This window comes from Heterodontus francisci, chromosome 36 (genome assembly GCF_036365525.1).
Source record: "Heterodontus francisci isolate sHetFra1 chromosome 36, sHetFra1.hap1, whole genome shotgun sequence".
Classification (NCBI taxonomy): domain Eukaryota; kingdom Metazoa; phylum Chordata; class Chondrichthyes; order Heterodontiformes; family Heterodontidae; genus Heterodontus; species Heterodontus francisci.
The window spans coordinates 3,582,175-3,601,678 of NC_090406.1; the positions used below are offsets into that span (position 1 = coordinate 3,582,175).

At 48.0% G+C, this 19,504-nt stretch overlaps 1 protein-coding gene across 1 annotated transcript in view; it reads left to right on the forward strand.

The window, feature by feature from the left end:
• Nucleotides 1-19,504, forward strand: part of LOC137351331 (unconventional myosin-IXb-like) — a 146,308-nt gene that overhangs the window by 125,521 nt on the left and 1,283 nt on the right. The window contains 11 exon segments of the mRNA XM_068015768.1: nt 877-1,053; nt 2,842-2,880; nt 3,264-3,375; nt 4,921-4,994; nt 5,259-5,451; nt 6,456-6,584; nt 7,448-7,553; nt 15,071-15,202; nt 17,118-17,232; nt 17,744-17,791; nt 18,646-18,788. Coding sequence (XP_067871869.1) covers nt 877-1,053; nt 2,842-2,880; nt 3,264-3,375; nt 4,921-4,994; nt 5,259-5,451; nt 6,456-6,584; nt 7,448-7,553; nt 15,071-15,202; nt 17,118-17,232; nt 17,744-17,791; nt 18,646-18,788 — 1,268 coding nt within the window.

A 19,504-nucleotide genomic window follows, 5' to 3' on the forward strand; every position in this document is an offset into this window, starting at 1 on the left:
TCTTACTGGGGTACGGGTTCCACACACACTGACTCTTACTGGGGTACGGGTTCCACACACACTGACTCTTACTGGGGTACGGGTTCCACACGCACTGATTCTCACCGGGGTACGGGTTCCACACACACTGACTCTTACTGGGGTACGGGTTCCACACACACTGACTCTTACTGGGGTACGGGTTCCACACACACTGACTCTTGCTGGGGTACGGGTTCCACACACACTGATTCTCGCTGGGATACGGGTTCCACATACACTGACTCTCACTGGAGTACGGGTTCCACACACACTGACTCTCACTGGAGTACGGGTTCCACACGCACTGATTCTCGCTGGGGTATGGGTTCCACACACACTGACTCTTACTGGGGTACGGGTTCCACACACACTGACTCTTGCTGGGGTACGGGTTCCACACACACTGACTCTCACTGGAGTACGGGTTCCACACGCACTGATTCTCGCTGGGGTACGGGTTCCACACACACTGACTCTCACTGGGGTACGGGTTCCACACACACTGTTCTCACCGGGGTACGAGTCCCACACACACTGACATTCACTGGGGTACGGGGTTGCCTGATCGCCTTCCTTTGCCTAATTTCTCAACCTTGACCGTTGTTGGTCATCACAGCTGAGGCCAAGTGTGTCGTCGTCCTGCCCACCCCAACACACACACGCTCTCGAGCAGGGCTGTTTGATGCTCAAATCAATGCAGGTCACTGACTGAATCTGGGACCTTCAGGTCTGTGGGGCTGTTTACAATGTTGGACTGTTGGTGAGTTTTGTAGCAATGGTTCAAAGCAATGAATTACTCGCACTCGCAGTTTACCTTTCTTTTTTCACTCCTTTTTATGTTCAATGACTCTGTAGAATGGACAAACCAATGTGAGCTACAAGGACCTGATGCGGAATTATCGGCTCCTCCTGACTAGGCTAGCAGGCGAGAGGCAGAAGACTGAGGTCCAGTTTGTTCTCAACCTGTTCCAGTCCCTGCTGGATGAGTTTGCCCGAGGCTATTCCAAGAAAGAGGAGATGGAGGCTGTTAAGGTAATTCTGGGCACCAAACATTCGGAAGGATGTCAAAACCTTAGAGAGGATGCAGAGGAGATTTACTGGATTGGTATCAGGGATGAGGGACTTCAATTATGTGGAGAGACTGGAGAAGCTGGGATTGTTGTCCTTGGAGCAGAGAACGTTAAAAGGAGTAAAAACAAAGTGCTGGAAATACACAACAGGTCTGGTAGGATCTGTGGAGAGAGAAACAGTTAACGTTTCAGGTCTGCGACCTTTCATCATAACTTCTGATGAAAGGTCAGTGACCTGAAACATTAACTCTGTTATGGGGAATAATCTGGGATGTGGGACTAAATTGGACAGTTCTTTCAAAGAGCTGGCACAGGTGATATCAGCCGAATGACCTCCATCTGTTCAGTAAGATTCTATGTTTCAGCCTTTTTAAAAATTCATTATGGTGATGTGGGCGTCGCTGGCCAGGCCAGCATTTATTGCCCATCCCTAATTGCCCTTGAGAAGGTGGTGGTGAGCTGCCTTCTTGAACCACTGCAGTCCATGGGAGGTAGGTACACCCACAGTGCTGTTAGGAAGGGAGTTCCAGGATTTTGACCCAGCGACAGTGAAGAAACAGTGATATAGTTCCAAGTCAGGATGGTGCCTATGTTGGGTGCAGTGATGATGCAGATGCCACGACTCAGCCCTCAGCCAAGGGTGTGTTTGAGTGTAGGAGCCCACCCCCTCCCCACCCCCCCATCACCTCTCCCCTTTGCTTATGATGGGGATTGGCCTGCTCTCTGGCTGCTGGATGGCAAAGCCTGGAGCAGGAATGGACACAGTTTGCGATTGTCCTGTGGCTCTGTGCTCTGCCTTGCTACAGCGTGACCTGATGGGGGTTAGGTGGAATTAAACCCAAGCTGAGGCTGTGAAAGGATGGAAAAGGAGGGGCAGGTAAGAGGGCCCAGGTGAACTGGGAGTTGTGACCACTCTCGGTGATCTGTCCCCACCCTCTCAGCTGAGGAACATAGGAATTGCTCGATGACAAAAGAGAATCTAATTCATTTCTACCATCCTGATCGCCACATGATTCAACAATAATGATTGACTGATCACAGCAACCAATCTTTGTCAATTAGTCCACAACAGACCCTGACATGAAGCGAGGAAAACCCCCAGCAGAGAGAGCTTTGGGAAGCATGGTTTCCCTCCCGAGCGGAGACTCATTGGGGAACAGACTCAATGTTCAAAGGCAGGAAAGAGACCACGCTGGGCAGCCTTCATACCCTCTGCCTAGGGCACTCTGCAACTGTCAGCAGGGCCCTGCATCCGAGCATCCTGAGGCTAAGGGAAGGGTCTTCCTCTCCAGTCCCACCCTGGCCATGGCTTTGCTTTTGTCACTCCCTGGAGTGATGGGTTGTTCAGTTGATTCGGTACTGTCACGGTTGAGAGTTCAAACCCCGCCATGGCAAAGTGTGAAAGTGAATCCAAGAAATGTAGTCAAGTGACCAGGTTGTCATAAAAACACAACTGGTTCACTAATATCCTTTGCTGGACGGAACCTGGGGGTCAATTGGAGCTTTCAAGACTGAGATCGATTTTTGTTGGGTGAGGGGTATCCAGGATATGGTGTAAAGGCAGATAAATGGACTCAAGGATTGGTCTAATTGAATAGCAGACCAGGCTCGAGGGGCTGAATGGCCTGGTCCTAATGTTTCCAGCATTCTCAGTCTGCTCTAAGGGGAGGGGAGGGGAGGGGAGAGGGAGAGTGCCAGCTATCTTGCATTGTTAACCCATTGCTTTTCTTTCTTCCTCTCTCTTTTACAGCCAACAAAAGCCCAGAAGAGGCGGAAACGGAAGCAAATTGTAAGTACTGCAGCACAAACTCTACTGTTTTCTGTTCCCCCTTCAAGACTGTTCACTGGTTTCTATCACGGGATCTATCTCATCAGACATGGCTCAGCAGTAACTTATGTGAGAGGATTATTTATGCAAGTTTAATTTGGAGATTTTAGCCACAGGGAGAGCTCCTTATTCCCTGAGGGAATCGGGCAAAACTCATCAGGGAATTAATCCAATTTACTCACTGCAAAGTCCCACAAATGGCTTGAGAATTTAATCTGATTTAGGTGTATGATTGGGTTTGTTTGTACAGACTTGCAATGACCACTCATCGGGGACGTTCCTTTGTTTATTGATGGCTGTTTCCTGGGCAATAGTTAGTGATTTATTAAATTTTAATTTTGCAGAAGGAGGAGCACTTTGGGCACATGTTCCGTAGCTACCAGGTGAACATCCGACAGTCGTGTGAGCAGTGTTCCTCCTACATCTGGCCTATGGAGAAGGTCTTGATGTGCTGGAGTAAGTACCAAAAGAAAAGGGCATTGGTCTGGGCTAACCTGGCACTGAGGAGTCAGCTCTCCAGCTCAGTCTGTGCCAAGGGGGGTGAGTGGGGGAGGGGAGGGGTGCATCCTTTACGCTTAACACAGGTGAATACATACATATATATATATATATATATATATATATATAGAACAGTACAGCACAGTACAGGCCCTTCGGCCCACGATGTTGTGCCGAACCTTTAACCTACTCTATGATCAAACTAACTACCTACCCTTCATTCTACTATCATCCATGTACCTATCCAAGAGTCGCTTAAATGCCCCTAATGTATCTGCTTCTACTACCACCGCTGGCAGCGCATTCCACGCACCCACCACTCTCTGTGTAAAGAACCTACCTCTGACATCTCCCCGAAACCTTCCTCCAATCGCCTTAAAATTATGCCCCCTGGTGATAGCCCTTTCCACCCTGGGAAAAAGTCTCTGACTATCCACTCTATCTATGCCTCTCATCATCTTGTACCCCTCTATCAAGTCACCTCTCATCCTTCTTCGCTCCAATGAGAAAAGCCCCAGCTCCCTCAATCTTTCTTCGTAGGACATGCCCTCCAGTCCAGGCAGCATCCTGGTAAATCTCCTCTGCACCCTCTCTAAAGCTTCCACATCCTTCCTATAATGAGGCGACCAGAACTGAACACAATATTCCAAGTGTGGTCGAACCAGGGCCTTATAGAGCTGCAGCATAACCTCGCGGCTCTTAAACTCAATTCCCCTGTTAATGAAATCCAACACACCATACGCCTTCTTAACAACCCTGTCAACTTGGGTGGCAACTTTGAGCGATCTATGGACATGGACCCCAAGATCCCTCTTTTCCTCCACACTACCAAGAATCCTGTCTTTAAGCCTGTATTCCGCATTCAAATTCGACCTTCCAAAATGAATCACTTCACACTTTTCCAGGTTGAACTCCATCTGCCACTTCTCAGCCCAGCTCTGCATCCTGTCAATGTCCCGTTGCAACCTACAACAGCCTTCCACACTATCCACAACTCCAGCAACCTTCGTGTCATCGGCAAACTTGCAAACCCAGCCTTCCACTTCCTCATCCAAGTCATTTATAAAAATCATATATATATACTATTCCTGAGCAGAATGGAGGCGACTGGATAACTCACCTGTGACAGATTAATTTTACACATAACATTTGTATTCTGTAACTATCCTCCACTCACTGCATTTTGCTGGGGAAATGATCCTGCTTTTATTGGGAGATTTTACTATAGTTTTAGTCACCGGTTTGCAGACTCCATTCGTTGTAATTTGTGTAACTTGAAACCACAAATCCCACCAACTCATTAACTGTCCCAGCAGTGCCAATATTCACTTAGAATACTATTTCCGTTGGGAGGAAGATTTAATCGAATCAACTGAAGGTTCGTTTCAGTCCCAACAGATGTACTGTTGCTCGGGAAGAGCTCTCTGGGACCTTGCTGGTCTGGTGTCTGGTCAGTATTCAGGATCAGGCCTGCTAACCTGTCTGTTTCCTTTCTATTCCTAGCCTGCAAGATGACTTGTCACAAGAAATGTCTCCTGAAGATCCAGTATCCCTGCCAATCAAGCTTCAACAAAAAGGTGAGGTATTTAAATGGCAATTGGGTAAATGGTCCAGCTGGTGTGGTACAGTGACAGCCTGCACTCAGTCAGCTGATCTCAGCTGCAGTGCTGGTAAGTGTGCTGGCACTGCCTGCTCACCACCATGTGGTATAGTCACTGCCCACAGACACAATCATCGTGCCGGGACCACACCAGGGTTACATGGCATTATCACCACATCAGCTGCACATGGTGAGCTGCGGCTGCACCAGTCAAACTCACTGTCGTCTTCCCTGTTGTCAGAATGACCCTGAGGCAATGTCGCGACATTTTGGGGTACGGATAAGCAGACTGACGGACGAGAACCGAACGGTACCTGTGGTGATGGAGACACTGGTGGAATACGTGGAAATGAACGGACTATACACTGAGGGAATTTACCGGAAATCTGGTGCAGCAAACAAAATGAAGGAGTTACGGCAGCGGCTGGAAGAGGGTGGGTCATTATACTCACTCTGCTTTCTGTGTCACAGTATTACCATGAGTCAGAGTGAGCGGCACACAGGTTATACCCAGTGACAACATGCTGGTCGTGACTGAGAACCAACCAAATACATCCAGACACACAGTGTACAATAGAGTGTGTTACACTGAGCGACAGTGTAGCGGGAGCTTTACTCTGTATTTAACCCCGTACTGTACTGTCCTGGGAGTGTTTGATGGGGACAGTGTAGAGGGAGCTTTACTCTGTATTTAACCCCGTACTGTACTGTCCTGGGAGTGTTTGATGGGGACAGTGTAGAGGGAGCTTTACTCTGTATTTAACCCCGTACTGTACTGTCCTGGGAGTGTTTGATGGGGACAGTGTAGAGGGAGCTTTACTCTGTATTTAACCCCGTACTGTACTGTCCTGGGAGTGTTTGATGGGGACAGTGTAGAGGGAGCTTTACTCTGTATTTAACCCCGTACTGTACTGTCCTGGGAGTGTTTGATGGGGACAGTGTAGAGGGAGCTTTACTCTGTATTTAACCCCGTACTGTACTGTCCTGGGAGTGTTTGATGGGGACAGTGTAGAGGGAGCTTTACTCTGTATCTAACCCCGTGCTGTACCTGTCCTGAGAGTGTTTGATGAGGACAGTGTAGAGGCAGCTTTACTCTGTATTTAACCCCGTGCTGTACCTGTCCTGGGAGTGTTTGATGAGGACAGTGTAGAGGGAGCTTTACTCTGTATCTAACCCCGTGCTGTACCTGTCCTGAGAGTGTTTGATGGGGACAGTGTAGAGGGAGCTTTACTCTGTATCTAACCTTGTTTTGTACCTGTTCTGGGAGTGTTTGATGGGGACAGTGTAGAGGGAGCTTTACTCTGTATCTAACCTTGTTTTGTACCTGTTCTGGGAGTGTTTGATGGGGACAGTGTAGAGGGAGCTTTACTCTGTATCTAATCTGTGCACACTGCAATCGTGGGTTTGATTAAAATGTTTGTATCACTCTACGTTTCAGACCCTATGTCGGTGGGTTTGGCGACATACCATATTCACGCAATCACGGGGGTGCTTAAGCAGTGGCTCCGTGAACTTCCGATCCCGCTAATGACCTTTGCTCTGTACAGCGACTTCCTGCGTGCTATTGGTGAGTCACCATTGTTTGTATTAGTGTTGGCTATTTTGCAATTCTGAGCTCTGAATCATAAGAATCTCATAGCACTGAAGGAGGCCATTCAGCCCATTGTGCTTGTGCTGGCTCTTTGGTAGAGCTGTCAAATTTATCCCACTCTCCTTCATAGCCCTGCAAATTTTTCCCCTTCAAGCATTTATCCAATTCCCTTTTGAAAGTTATTATTAAATCTGTTTGCTCTGCCCTTTCAGGCAGCACATTCCAGATCACAACAACTCACTGTGTAAAAATAATTTCTCTTCATCTCCCTCTCTGTTTCTTGTGCCAATTATCATAAATCTGTGTCCTCTGTTTACTGACCTTCCTGCCACTGGAAACAGTTTCTCCTTATTTACTCTATCAAAGCCCCTCATGATTTTGAACACCTCTATTAAATCTCCTTCTTAACCTTCTCTGCTCTAAGGAGAACAATCCCAGCATCTCCAGTCTCTCCAGTAACTGAAGTCCCTCATCCCTTGTAAATCTCCTCTGCACCCTCTCCAAGGCCCTGACATCCTTCCTAAAGTGCAGTGCCCAGAATTGAACACAATTCTTCAGCTGCAGCCTAACTAGAGATTAATAAAGGTTTAACATAACTTTCTTGCTTTTGTACTCAGTGCCTCTATTTATAAAGTTAAGGATCCTATAAGCATTTTTTAACAGACTTCTCAACTTGTCCTGCCACCTTCAAAGCTTTGTCTGCGTACACCCCCAGGTCTCTCTGTTCTTACACTCTTTTTAAGATTATACCATTTAGTTCGTATTGACGCTTTTAATTCTTCCTAGCAAACTGTATGACTTCCCACATCTCTTTAATTTTCCTTCCCTCTGTTCCTCAGAACACCCAGGGAGGCAGGAGCAGATACAAGCACTTTACAGTGTCCTGGACCAGCTGCCTGGCCACATCTACAGCACGCTCGAACGTCTCATCTTCCATCTGGTCAAGTAAGAGGAATGCTGCAAAGGGAGTGACAATAGCGACAGGGTGTTTCCAGCATGTTACTTCTAATGAAAGTCAATATTCAAATCCGAAACACTCAGACCAGTAGCCTCCAACTCTCCTCCTCCTCCTCATAGTCTCACAGTGGGAAGAGTTGGTGGAGAGAAAAGTGAGGGGGTGGGGGGGGGGGTGGCGCGGGGGTCATATTCTCGGTGGGGAGGAGGGGTGGGGTCACACTCTCAGTGGGTGGGGTGAAGGGTTGAGGGTGACATTCTTGGTGGGGTGGAGGGGTGGGGGTCACTCAGTGGGTGTGGTGAGGGGCAGGAGTCCCACTCTGGGTGGGGGGGAGGGGCAGTGGCCACACTCTCGGTGGGGGGGTGCTTTTGTAAAGGTCCCACATGGGAGATTGGTCAAGAAGGTAAGAGCCCATGGGATCCAGGGCAATTTGGCAAATTGGATCCAAAATTGGCTTAGTGGCAGGAGGCAGAGGGTGATGGTCAAGGGTTGTTTTTGCGAGTGGAAGCCTGTGACCAGTGGTATATCACAGGGATTGGTGCTGGGACCCTTGTGTTTGTAGTGTACATTAGTGATTTAGACGTGAATATAGGAGGTATGATCAGTAAGTTTGCCGATGACACAAAATTGGTGGTGCCGTAAATAGTGAGGAGGAAATCCTTAGATTACAGGGAGATATAGATGGGCTGGTAAGATGGGCGGAGCAGTGGCAAATGGAATTTAATCCTGAAAACTGTGAGGTGATGCATTTTGGGAGGACTAACAAGGCAAGGGAATATACAATGGATGGTAGGACCCTAGGAAGTACAGAAGGTCAGAGGGACCTTGGTGTACTTGTCCATAGATCACTGAAGGCAGCAGCACAGGTAGATAAGGTGGTTAGGAAGGCATATGGGATACTTGCCTTTCTTAGCCAAGGCAATAGAATATAAGAGCAGGGAGGTTATGATGGAGCTGTATAAAACGCTAGTTAGGCCACAGCTGGAGTACTGTGTACAGTTTTGGTCACCACACTATAGGAAGGATGTGATTACACTGGAGAGGGTGCAGAGGAGATTCACCAGGATGTTGCCTGGGCTGGAGCATTTCAGCTATGAAGAGAGACTGAAAAGGCTAGGGTTGTTTCCTTTAGAGCAGAGAAGGCTGAGGGGGGACCTGATTGAGGTATACAAAATTATGAGGAGCATTGATAGGTTAGATAGGAAGAAACTTTTTCCCTTAGCGGAGGGGTCAAGAAATTTCACCCAGCGGGTGGTTGGAATCTGGAACGCACTGCCTGAAGAGGTGGTAGAGGCAGGAACCCTCAACATTTAAGAAGTATTTAGATGAGCACTCGAAACACCATAGCATACAAAGCTACGGGCCAAGTGCGGGAATATGGGATTAGAATAGTTGGGTGCTTGATGGCCGGCACAGACACGATGGGCTGAAGGGCCTGTTTCTGTGCTGTATACCTCTATGACACACTCTCGGTGGGGGCGGGCTCCACACACTCGCGGGTGGAGGGATAGGGGCCACACTCTTGGGGAGGGCCGATGGGGAGGGTCTGGGATTATAGCTGTGATTTCCCATCTGATCAGTCAAACTGTTAAGGGACTGCCAATGGGAACCCAAGCTCCTCTCACTGCTCCACCTTTACAGGGCGACCAGGGGGAGTTGGCTGTTCCCTCACATTGGGATCTGACTGCCCCCTGAGCTAGTGTATGAAGAAACTGGAGAGTTGGCTCCCCTGACACTGGGCACCAGCTGTGCCAGACTGATTGTTTGACCAGTTGTGAAATCCACAATGAGTGGGCAGCTTGCCATCTAGTTTGGCAGTGAATTCATTTGTTCAAAGCACTCCTTAAACTATTGATAGTTGCATAAAATCGGAAAAGTATTTTGATTCATTGTGTTCTGTGCAGCTTTAAACAATCGTATAACATGCCATTTCCCTAAATTACAACAGTGACTACACTTTAAAACTACTTCATTGGCTGTGAGTCACTTCGGAATACCGAGGTTGTGAAGGCATTATAGAAAAGGGAGATAGAGTCATGATTAAATGCACTCCCAGTGTACACAGCCCCAATCAAACCCTTTCCCTTCATCCCCATTGGATAGAATCCTCTGAATGAAATGTGGTTATCTTCCATTCATTTCTACAGTCAGAATTCCAACAGACTTATTCCCATGGTCTGAATTCCTGTGGACTGAACCTTTGCCCTATCATCCCAAAAGACCAAACTCTTTCCAAATCTCCCCCATTGTCCAGTGAAACCTCCCTCGTTTGGTTTTATTCTTAATGTATTCAGTTGTAGCCAGTGCATCTCCAGCCATGGCTTTTCTTCCTATCCTGCACTGTTACATCTGGAATCCCCCCCACCCCAAGAATCTACCCTTAGCCTCCTGCTTCTCATCTATACGCTGCCCCTTGGTGACATCATCCACAGCCATACAGTCAGGATCCACATGTACATTCATGATATCCAGCTCTGTCTTTCCAACACCTCACTCAACCCCTCTACTGCCTCTGTATTGTCTGATATCTCGCCTTGAATGTGTTGCAAACTCTTCGAGCTAAACACTGGTAGGTCTGAAGCCACTGTCTTTGATTCCACCATTCCCTTGACAACGATTCCATCTTCCTCCCTGACCACTGAATCAAGTTGAACCAAACCAATCTGAGTATCCGACACTATATCCTCTACATCACCAAGACCACCTACTTCTGCCTCAATAATGTCGCCTGTCTCTGCACCTTCTCAGCTCAGCAGCTGCTGAAGCCCTCATCCCTGCTTTTGCAAACTCCAAGAATTGATTATTCCAATGCAGTCCTGGCTGGCCTCCCACTCTCTAGATCTGAGCTCATCCAAAACTCTGCTGCCTGTATCCTGTAGAGATTATGGTGCAACAAAAAAAGGGAGTATGATGCATGCCAGATGAATTCTTCAAGTGAGAACCAGGCCTTATACAACAAATTGAGAGGGGAGGTGAAGAGGAAAATCAGACTGTCAAAGAGGGAATATGAGAATAGAATGGCAGGCAACATAAAAGGGAACTCAAAATCTTCTACCAGCGGGTAAATAGTAAGTGGGTCATTAGAAGTGGAGTGGCGCCTATTAGGGACAAAGAGGGTAATAGATGCTTACGGGCACAGGGCAAGGCTAGAATACTTCATTTTACTTTGTAAACAGAAGGAAGATGATGCTGACAAAATCGAAGCGGAGATGATAGAGGTAATAGTTAGAGTAAAAATTGAAAAGGAGGTGGTACTGGAAAAGCTGGTTATGTTTAGGGTAGATAAGTCACCTGGTCCAGATGGCTTGTATCCCAGGTTGCTAAAGGAAGTGGGGATGGAGATAGCGGAAGGGCTTGTCATAATCTTCCAACCTTCCCTGGATACAGGGGAGGTACCAGGGTCTGCAGCAGGTGGTGAGGGAACGAACAACAGGGAAAAAATCTACATGACCTCATCCTCACTAATCTACCTGTTGCAGATGCATCTGTTCATAACAGTATTGGTAGGAGTAACCACCACACAGTCCTTGTTGAGACGAAGTCCTGCCGTCACTTTGAGGATCCCCACCGTGTTGTGTGGCACTATCACCGTGTTAAATGGGATAGATTTCGAACAGATCTAGCAACTCAGATCTGGGCATCCATGAGACGCTGTGGGCCATCAGCAGCAGCAGAACTGTATTCGACCACAATCTGTAACCTCGTGGCCCGGCATATCCCCCACTCTACCATTACCATCAAGCCAGGAGACCAACCATGGTTCAATGAAGAGTGCAGGAGGGCATGCCAGGAGCAGCACCAAGCATACCTCAAAATGAGATGTCAAACTGGTGAAGCTACAACCCAGGACTACTTTCATGCCAAACAGTGGAAGCAGTATGTGATAGACAGAGCTAAGCGATCCAACAATCAACGGATCAGATCTAAGCTCTGCAGTCCTGCCACATCCAGTCGTGAATGGTGATGGTCAATTTAACAACTAATAGGAGGAGGAGGCTCCACAAATATCCCCATCTTCAACAATGGGGGAGCCCAGCACATCAGTGCGAAAGATAAGGCTGAATTCGCATTTGCATCCATCCTCAGCCAGAAGTGCCAAGTGGATGATCCATCTCGGCCTCCTCCTGAGGTCCCCAGCATCACAGATGCCAGTCTTCAGCCAATCTAATTCACTCCACATGATATCAAGAAATGGCTGAAGGCAGTGGATACTGCAAAAGAGATGGCCCTGACAACATTCCGGCAATAGTACTGAAGACTTGGAAGACTTGTTCTCCAGAAATAGCCGCGCCCCTAGCCAAGCTGTTCCAGTACAGCTACAACACTGGCATCTACGCGGCAATGTGGAAAATTGCCCAGGTAGGTCCTGCCCACAAAAAGCAGGAAAAATCCAACCCGGCCAGTTACCGCCCTATCAGTCTAGTCTTGATCATCAGCAAAGTGATGGACGGGGTCATCGACAGTGCTATCAAGGAGCACTTGCTCAGCAATAACCTGCTCACTGACACTCATTTTGGGTTCCGCTAGGGCCACTCGGCTCCAGAACTCCTTACAGCCTTGGCCCAAACATGGCCAAAAGAGCTGAACTCCAAAGGTGAGGTGAGAGTGACTACCCTTAAATCAAGGCAGCATTTGACCGAGTATGGCATTAAAGAACCCTAGCAAAACTGAAGTTAATGGGAATCAGGGGGAAAATTCTCTGCTGGTTGGAGTCATACCTAGCGCAAAGGAAGATGATTGTGGTTGTTGGAGGTCAATCATTTCAGTCTCAGGTCATCACTGGAGGAGTTCCTCAGGGTAGTGCCCTCGGTCCAACTATCTTCAGCTGCTTCATCACTGACCTTCCCTCCATCACAAGGTCAGAAGTGGGGATGTTCACTGATGATTGCACAATGTTCAGCACCATTCGCGACTCCCACGACTGTCAAGATACTGAAGCAGTCCGTGTCCAGATGCAGCAAGACCTGGATAATATCCAGGCTTGGAATGATGTGTGGCGCAAATGGTACTTGCCACTTAAGTGCCAGGCAATAACCATCTCAAACAAGAGAGAATCTAACCATCTTCCCTTGATGTTCAATGGCATTACCATTGCTGAATCCCCTATGATCAACATCTTGGGGGTTATCATTGACCAGAAACTGACCTGGACCAGCCACATAAATACTGTGGCTACAAGAGCAGGTCAGAGGTTGGGAGTTCTGCGGCGAGTAACTCACCCCCTGACTCCCCATTGCCTGTCCACCATCTGCAAGACACAGGTCAGGAGTGTGACGGAATACCCTCCACTCAAGAAGCTCAACACCATCCAGGACAAAGCAGCCTGCTTGATTGGCACCCTCATTCACCACCTTCAACATTCACTCCCTTCACCACCGACACACAGTGGCAGCAGTGTGTACCATCTACAAAATGCACTGCAGCAACGCACCAAGGCTCCTTCAGCAGCACCTTCCAAACCCACGACCTCTACCACCTAGAAGGACAAGGGCAGCAAATGCATGGGAACACCACCACCTGCAAGTTCCCCTCCAAGTCACACACCATCCTGACTTGGAACTATATCGCCATTCCTTCACTGTCACTGGGTCAAAATCCTGGATCTCCCTTCCTAACAGCATTGTGGGTGTACCTACCCCACATGGACTGCAGAGGTTCAAGAAGGCAGCTCACCACTACCACCTTAAGGCAATTAGGGATGGGTAATAAATGCTGGCCTAACCATTGACACCCACATCCCATGAATGAATAAAAAAAAATTATATTTGACTAATCTAATTGAATTTTTTGATGATGTAACAGAGAAGGTTGATGAAGGAAATGTGATGGATGTTGTCTATATGGATTTTAAGAAAGCATTTGATAAAGCACCACATAAAAGTCCGGTTAACAAAATTGAGGAGGGTCAGTGTCCAACTGGATAAAAAATTGGCTCAAGGACAGAAAACGAGTCATGATAAATAAAAACAAGAAATGCTGGATTCACTCAGCAGGTCTGGCAGCATCTGTGGAAAGAGAAGCAGAGTTAACGTTTCGGGTCAGTGACCCTTCTTCGGAACTCATGAGTCATGATAAATAGTTGTTTTTCAGACTGGAGGATGCTGGACAGCGATGTTCCTCAAGGGTCAGTGCTCGGACCACTGCTTTTTTTTTGCTACATATAAATGACTTGGATCTTGGAATACTGAATAGAATTTCAAAATTTGCCGATGATACCAAACTTGCAGGAGTGGCAAACAGTGAGGATGATATGAACTGCCTGCAACAGGACATAGATAGGCTAGCAGAATGGGCAGATGGACAAGTGTGAAGTGATGCATTCTGGCAGAAGGGATAGGGTGAGGCAATATATACTTAATGGCCCAGTTCTAAAGAGTGTGCAGGAACAGCAGGACCTGGGAATTCATGTGCATCGATCTTTGAAGGTGACAGGACATATTGAGAGAGTGGTTAGCAAAGCAAATGGGATCTTGAGCTTCATAAACACAGGCATAACAAAAGCAGGGAAGTTATGCTGAACCTTTATAAAGCTTTGAGTATTGTGTCCAGTCTGGTCACCACACTTTAGGAAGGATGTGAGGGTCCTTGAGAGGGTGCAGAGGAGATTTACCAGAATGGTTCCAGGGATGGGGGATCTTAGTTATAATGTGAGGTTGGAAAAGCTGGGGTTGTTCTCCCTGGAGCAAAGGAGGTTGAGGGGAGATTTGATGGAGGTGTACAAGATTATGACAGGTTTAGATAAGGAAAATGTATTCCCATTAAATGATGGTACAAGGACTAGGGGACACAGATGAAAGGTTTTGAGCAAACAATGCAAGGGGATTGTGAGGAAGAACGTTTTTATGCAGCGAGTGGTAATGACCTGGAACTCGCTGCCCACGAGGGTGGTAGAAGCGGAGACGATCAGTGATTTCAAAAGGAAATTGGGTGGGAAATAAACTTGCAGGACTACAGGGATCGAGCGGGGGAATGGGACTGACTGGATTACTCCACAGAGAGCCAGCATGTACTTGAATGGGCCGAATGGCCTCCTTCTAAGCCATAAATGACTGAGTCTAACTTCCGCCAAGCACCATTCGCTCATCACCACGCTGAATTCTACATTCCTCTGGCTTCTTGACGCTCCGTGGTGGCCCCATCTTCAGCTGCCCTCGGTTGTAGAATTCCCTCCCCAAACCTCTCCGCCCTCTACCTCAGTCTCCTTCTTTGACGCTCGTTAAAACTCACCTCTAAACTTTTCGTCACCTGTCCTAATATCTCCTCCTTTATCTTGGCATCAATTTTTATCTGATTATGCTTCTGTGAAATGCCCTGGGAGAGTTTTCTGTAGTTAGAAGCACTATGTAAATGCAAGTAATTGTTGTACAGAATCCCAATGAACCAAACCTTCACCCAATCAGTCCCATCGGAACCAGCTAGTTCCCAGAGCCCGGAATATGATTCTGAACTCTCTGTTCCTGCCTCTGTCGTGAAGTTGGAATCCATTCCCTTGTGCTCTTGGTTTCAGAGTGGCTGTACTTGAAGAAATGAACCGCATGTCTCCCAACGCTTTAGCAATTGTCTTTGCACCGTGTATCCTCCGTCCACCAGACAGCTCGGACCCGCTGATGAGTATGAAAGACGTCTCCAAGACAACCATGTGAGTCGTCTTCCTATCCTATTCCACTGTGAAACTATATTTTACTGACAGAGAGAGGAGAGAGACTGCACTGAGTGTCCCAGCATTGAATGTGTGTGTGTGTGTCTAGTTTCTTTCTAGTGCTGTGACACTGTCCTGTGGAGAATTGAGTTTACTCCATTACCAGTGTATTCTTGATGTGTGAGAGCTGTCGTTTAACAGTCTGTTCTTTAGTCAAGAGTACCTGATCACTGTGGTTACTCGAAAGCGTACAGAACACAGAGGCCATTCGACCCATCATGTCTCTGCCAAGTCTTTCTCGAGCAATCTAACACTAATCCCACTGCCCGGCACACTCCCTGTGCCAGGAGCTGCAATGCCTGAGGTTTCCCTGCTGCATGCTCTGAGAAACAGGTGAAACAATTCATTATAAATGTAAGTGCAGCTGCTCAGAGTGAAACCCTCATCGAGTTCACGTCACTTGTGTGTCGCTCCCTGCTGTTTCTCTCTCGCCTGACTGGGGTAGAGATTCAATGGGGGCCCTGGTGCCCCATCCAACTGCTCAATCTTCATGAAAGCCTAAACAGTGAGTCTCAGAACATTCAACTTGGGGTCACATCCCATCAGACCTAATCCCATCCTCACCCAATTTCCTCATTTCCTGTCCAGCAAGGAGTCAGTAGGTGGTGATCAGGAGCAAGCGGAGGACAGTTACCACCTGACCAGTTGATGATAAAATGATAAAACACAGAATGAGGCCATTTGGCCCATCATGACTGTGCCAGCTCTTTGAAAGAGCTATCCAATGAGGTCACTCCCCTGCTCTTTCCCTCACTACATCAAAGAAATCTCTCCTCACCTCCCTTCTGGTTTTTTTGTCAATTATTTTAAATCTGTGTTCTTTGCTTACTGACTTACCAGCCACTGGAAACAGAAACCCCTCATAATTTTGAACACCTCTTTTAAATCTCCCCTTAATCTTCTGTCTTCTAAGGAGAACAATCCCAGATCCCCCTCTTTTCTCCATTTAATTCCATTTGCAGGGCAATGGGGAAAGATTGGGACTAATTGGATAGCTTTTACAAAAGGCCACCACTGGCACGATGAGTGGAATGGCCTCCTCCTGTGCTGTGCGATTCTATGGAACTCTGCACCCTTCCAGGTCTGTGTAGCTCAGTCCAATACTCGGCCATCAGGGACTCCTCTGTCCCCATCACTTGCAACACATGTCTGAAGATGAAGATAAAACTCTGTAATCACCTGAATCAGGAGGTTGAGAGTTAAACTCCCACTTGAGAAACTTGAACCCGTAGTCTAGGCTGACACTCCCATTGCAATACTGAGGGATTGCTGCACTGCTGGAGGTGCTGTCTTTTGGATGAGACATTAAATCGATGCCCTGTCTGCCCCCTCAGGTGGACACAGAAGATCCCATAGCACCTCAAGAAGAGCAGGGCAGTTCTCCCTGGTGTCCTGGCCAATATTTATCCCTCAACCAATATCACTAAAACAGATTATCTGATTATCACTAGCTGTTTGTGGGATCTTGCTGTGCACAAATTGGCTGTCATATTTCCCACATTACAACAGCAACTAAACTTCAAAAAGGAATTCATTCACTCTACCCCAGAGGGCTGTGGAAGCTCAGTCATTGAGTATGTTTAAAGCAGAGTTTGACAGATTTCTAAATACAAATGACATGAAGGGATATGGGAATAGTGTGGGAAAAAGACATTGAAGTGGATGATCAGCCATGATCATATTGAATGGCGGAGCAGGCTCGATGGGCTGAATGGCCTACTCCTGCTCCTATGTCCCTGTAAAGTGCTTTGGGTTCTGAGCTGCTGAATGACAGTGTAAGTTTTGTCTTTCTCATTGCTACTGCGTGTGTTGATGCGATTTGCTGTGTTTGACAGCGTTTCTGATTTACTGGCAGGTGTGTAGAGCTCCTGATCAATGAACAGATGAGGAAATACAAAATCAAAATGGATGGAATTGCTCAACTGGAGACGGAGGAGCAGCTTGCAGTCCGACGCCTCTCACTCCTGCGGGTAAGTCAGCAAAACTACATTTACCGGGTATCAGAATGGCGGTGCAGGAGGGCAACATTCAGCCCCCTTGAGCCTGTTGCCTAGGAACCTGATGAGGCCATTCAGCCCCCTCGAGTCTGTATCTCTCACAGTGAAGTCCAGTACTGAGCAAAGGTTTTCTGTCTGGAAGTTTGTCTCTTTGTAACTTCAGTTTTGACTGGTTGACAATCCCAGCTGGTTGAGTCAGGACTTTGTTGCAGCCTCTGTCCTGCTCAGGAATTTCAGCTAAGGATAAAACCCTGTAGGTTGTGGGACATCTGGGTCACCAAACTGGGAGAATCCAGGAACAGGATGGAGAGGGGAGGGGACAGAGGGAGGGATGTCCCTTTGTTCTGGGAGCGATTGAGGAATTTGCTCTGTTGACATTTCTATGCTTGATTTTCTGTTTGTGACGGTGATCTGATTGGGACTGAGTTTGGTGCCTTTTCTCTTTTTTTTTTCTCTCTCTCTCTGTCTGGCTCTTGCTGTCCAGCTTTGGCCTCTTGAAGTCGGGTTCTCTGCTCCATTCGATGGGGTACTGGTAGGTACTGGGCTAGTTCGGTTGACCCTTACTCCGCATGTTCTGTTTTCATTCCATGGTTATCGCGTGTAACCAAATCCCTCTGCACTGACCTCCATCACTAGCAGTAGCCTGTTTACATTGCATGTGTTATGTGTGTCTCTCGCATGTGAGCCTGAGGAACAACCCTGAACCCTGCCATCTTGCACTGCTCACTGTATCCATATGCTTCCCGATTTGATTCTTCATTCCATTTCCCCTCCCTGCCTGCTGTTCCCATTGTCCTGGTGTTGCCAAGGCAACATTCTGTCCCTTAGGAATGGAAGCAAGCTGATTCAGGGTGTATTATTATTTATTGCAAATGGGCCCTGACCTCAGCCGTCAACATGTGGTGGGTGGGGAAAGATTGATTCCTAAAAGCCTGTGTCTAATCTCAGTGAGGAAGCACCATGGCTAGATGTCTGACTGAAGACCTGTCTCTCCCCATCCTCAACCCTACCCTCTCTAAATCCCACCCAGCCAGGAACTGGGTACCACTATAGGGAGAGGAGCCCAGGCCAGGGCCTGTTGAGGAGGGAGCTGGTAATCATACATATAGTGGAAGCTGTAAATAATCAGTTCTTCAATTCAACTCTCCCCTAAATATACCCCTGAAGCCGCTTCCTGGGGTACAGTTCTACCTCACCCACGACCCTGCCTGCATGCACACAGGGGTCACCGGGTCAGGAGCAAGAGCAGGGTCCTTGACTGATTTGTATGCTGAGGGCTCTGGTACCTATCACCAGTCTGACTGTGAACTGGAAGCTCAACACAAGCCCTGATGGAATCTGAGAGCACTCGGAGCTCAGTAACATTGACTGTCTTCTTCCCTTTAGAGCAAAGGACCACGGAGCCCAAAACCCGTGGAGGAGAATCCTCCAAAGTTGGGAAGCCTGGATGAGGAGGAACCTTCTGACACTGACATGGAACACGAAGAGGAAATTCTGATCGAGCGAATTCAGTCAATAAAGGAGGAGAGGTCAGTCGAGGGGTGCAACACACTGAGGGACAGACTGTCACTGGGGTATGAGTCCCGCACACACTGACTCTCACTGGGGTACGGGTCCCGCACACACTGACTCTCACTGGGGTACGGGTCCCGCACACTAAAGGCCTGCTCAGGTCGGGAAAAAGAGCCCGACCGATCCACAGCGGACCCGCGCCCGACCCAACCATCCCTTTACTTGCCTTCAGACTCGGAACCTGCAGTGTGTGCGTGATGACATCATAGACACGTCACTCGCTCACTGCACAGACTCAGTTTCCCTGCTTAACGTCCTGGACTCCCAGCTCAACTAAGTTTTTTTTTTCAATACTTACCTGTGTGTGTCCAGCCCAGCTCGGCCTGACCTGAGCCTGAAAGCCAGACCCGGAAGAGGGGCCCAACCTGAACCCGACACATGTCGTCGGGTCCTGCTGGGTTCGGGTCGGGTAGCAGGCCTTTACCATACACACTGACTCTCACTGGTGTACAGGGTTGACTCGAGTATTGTGAAGGACATCATCGAACCCAGTCCTTCCTCCTGCAGTGTCCCCAGGTGGGGTCACTGGATAGGGTAGCGAAGCAGCAACACTGGCCAACATCCTCCCTCACTAGCCCAGCAAGACTGAGATCAGCCCTCATTCCGCACGGGCTGAGGATGGAAGCTGCACGCCTGCAGTCTGATAACAATCTCCTCTTGTCTGTTCCATCCT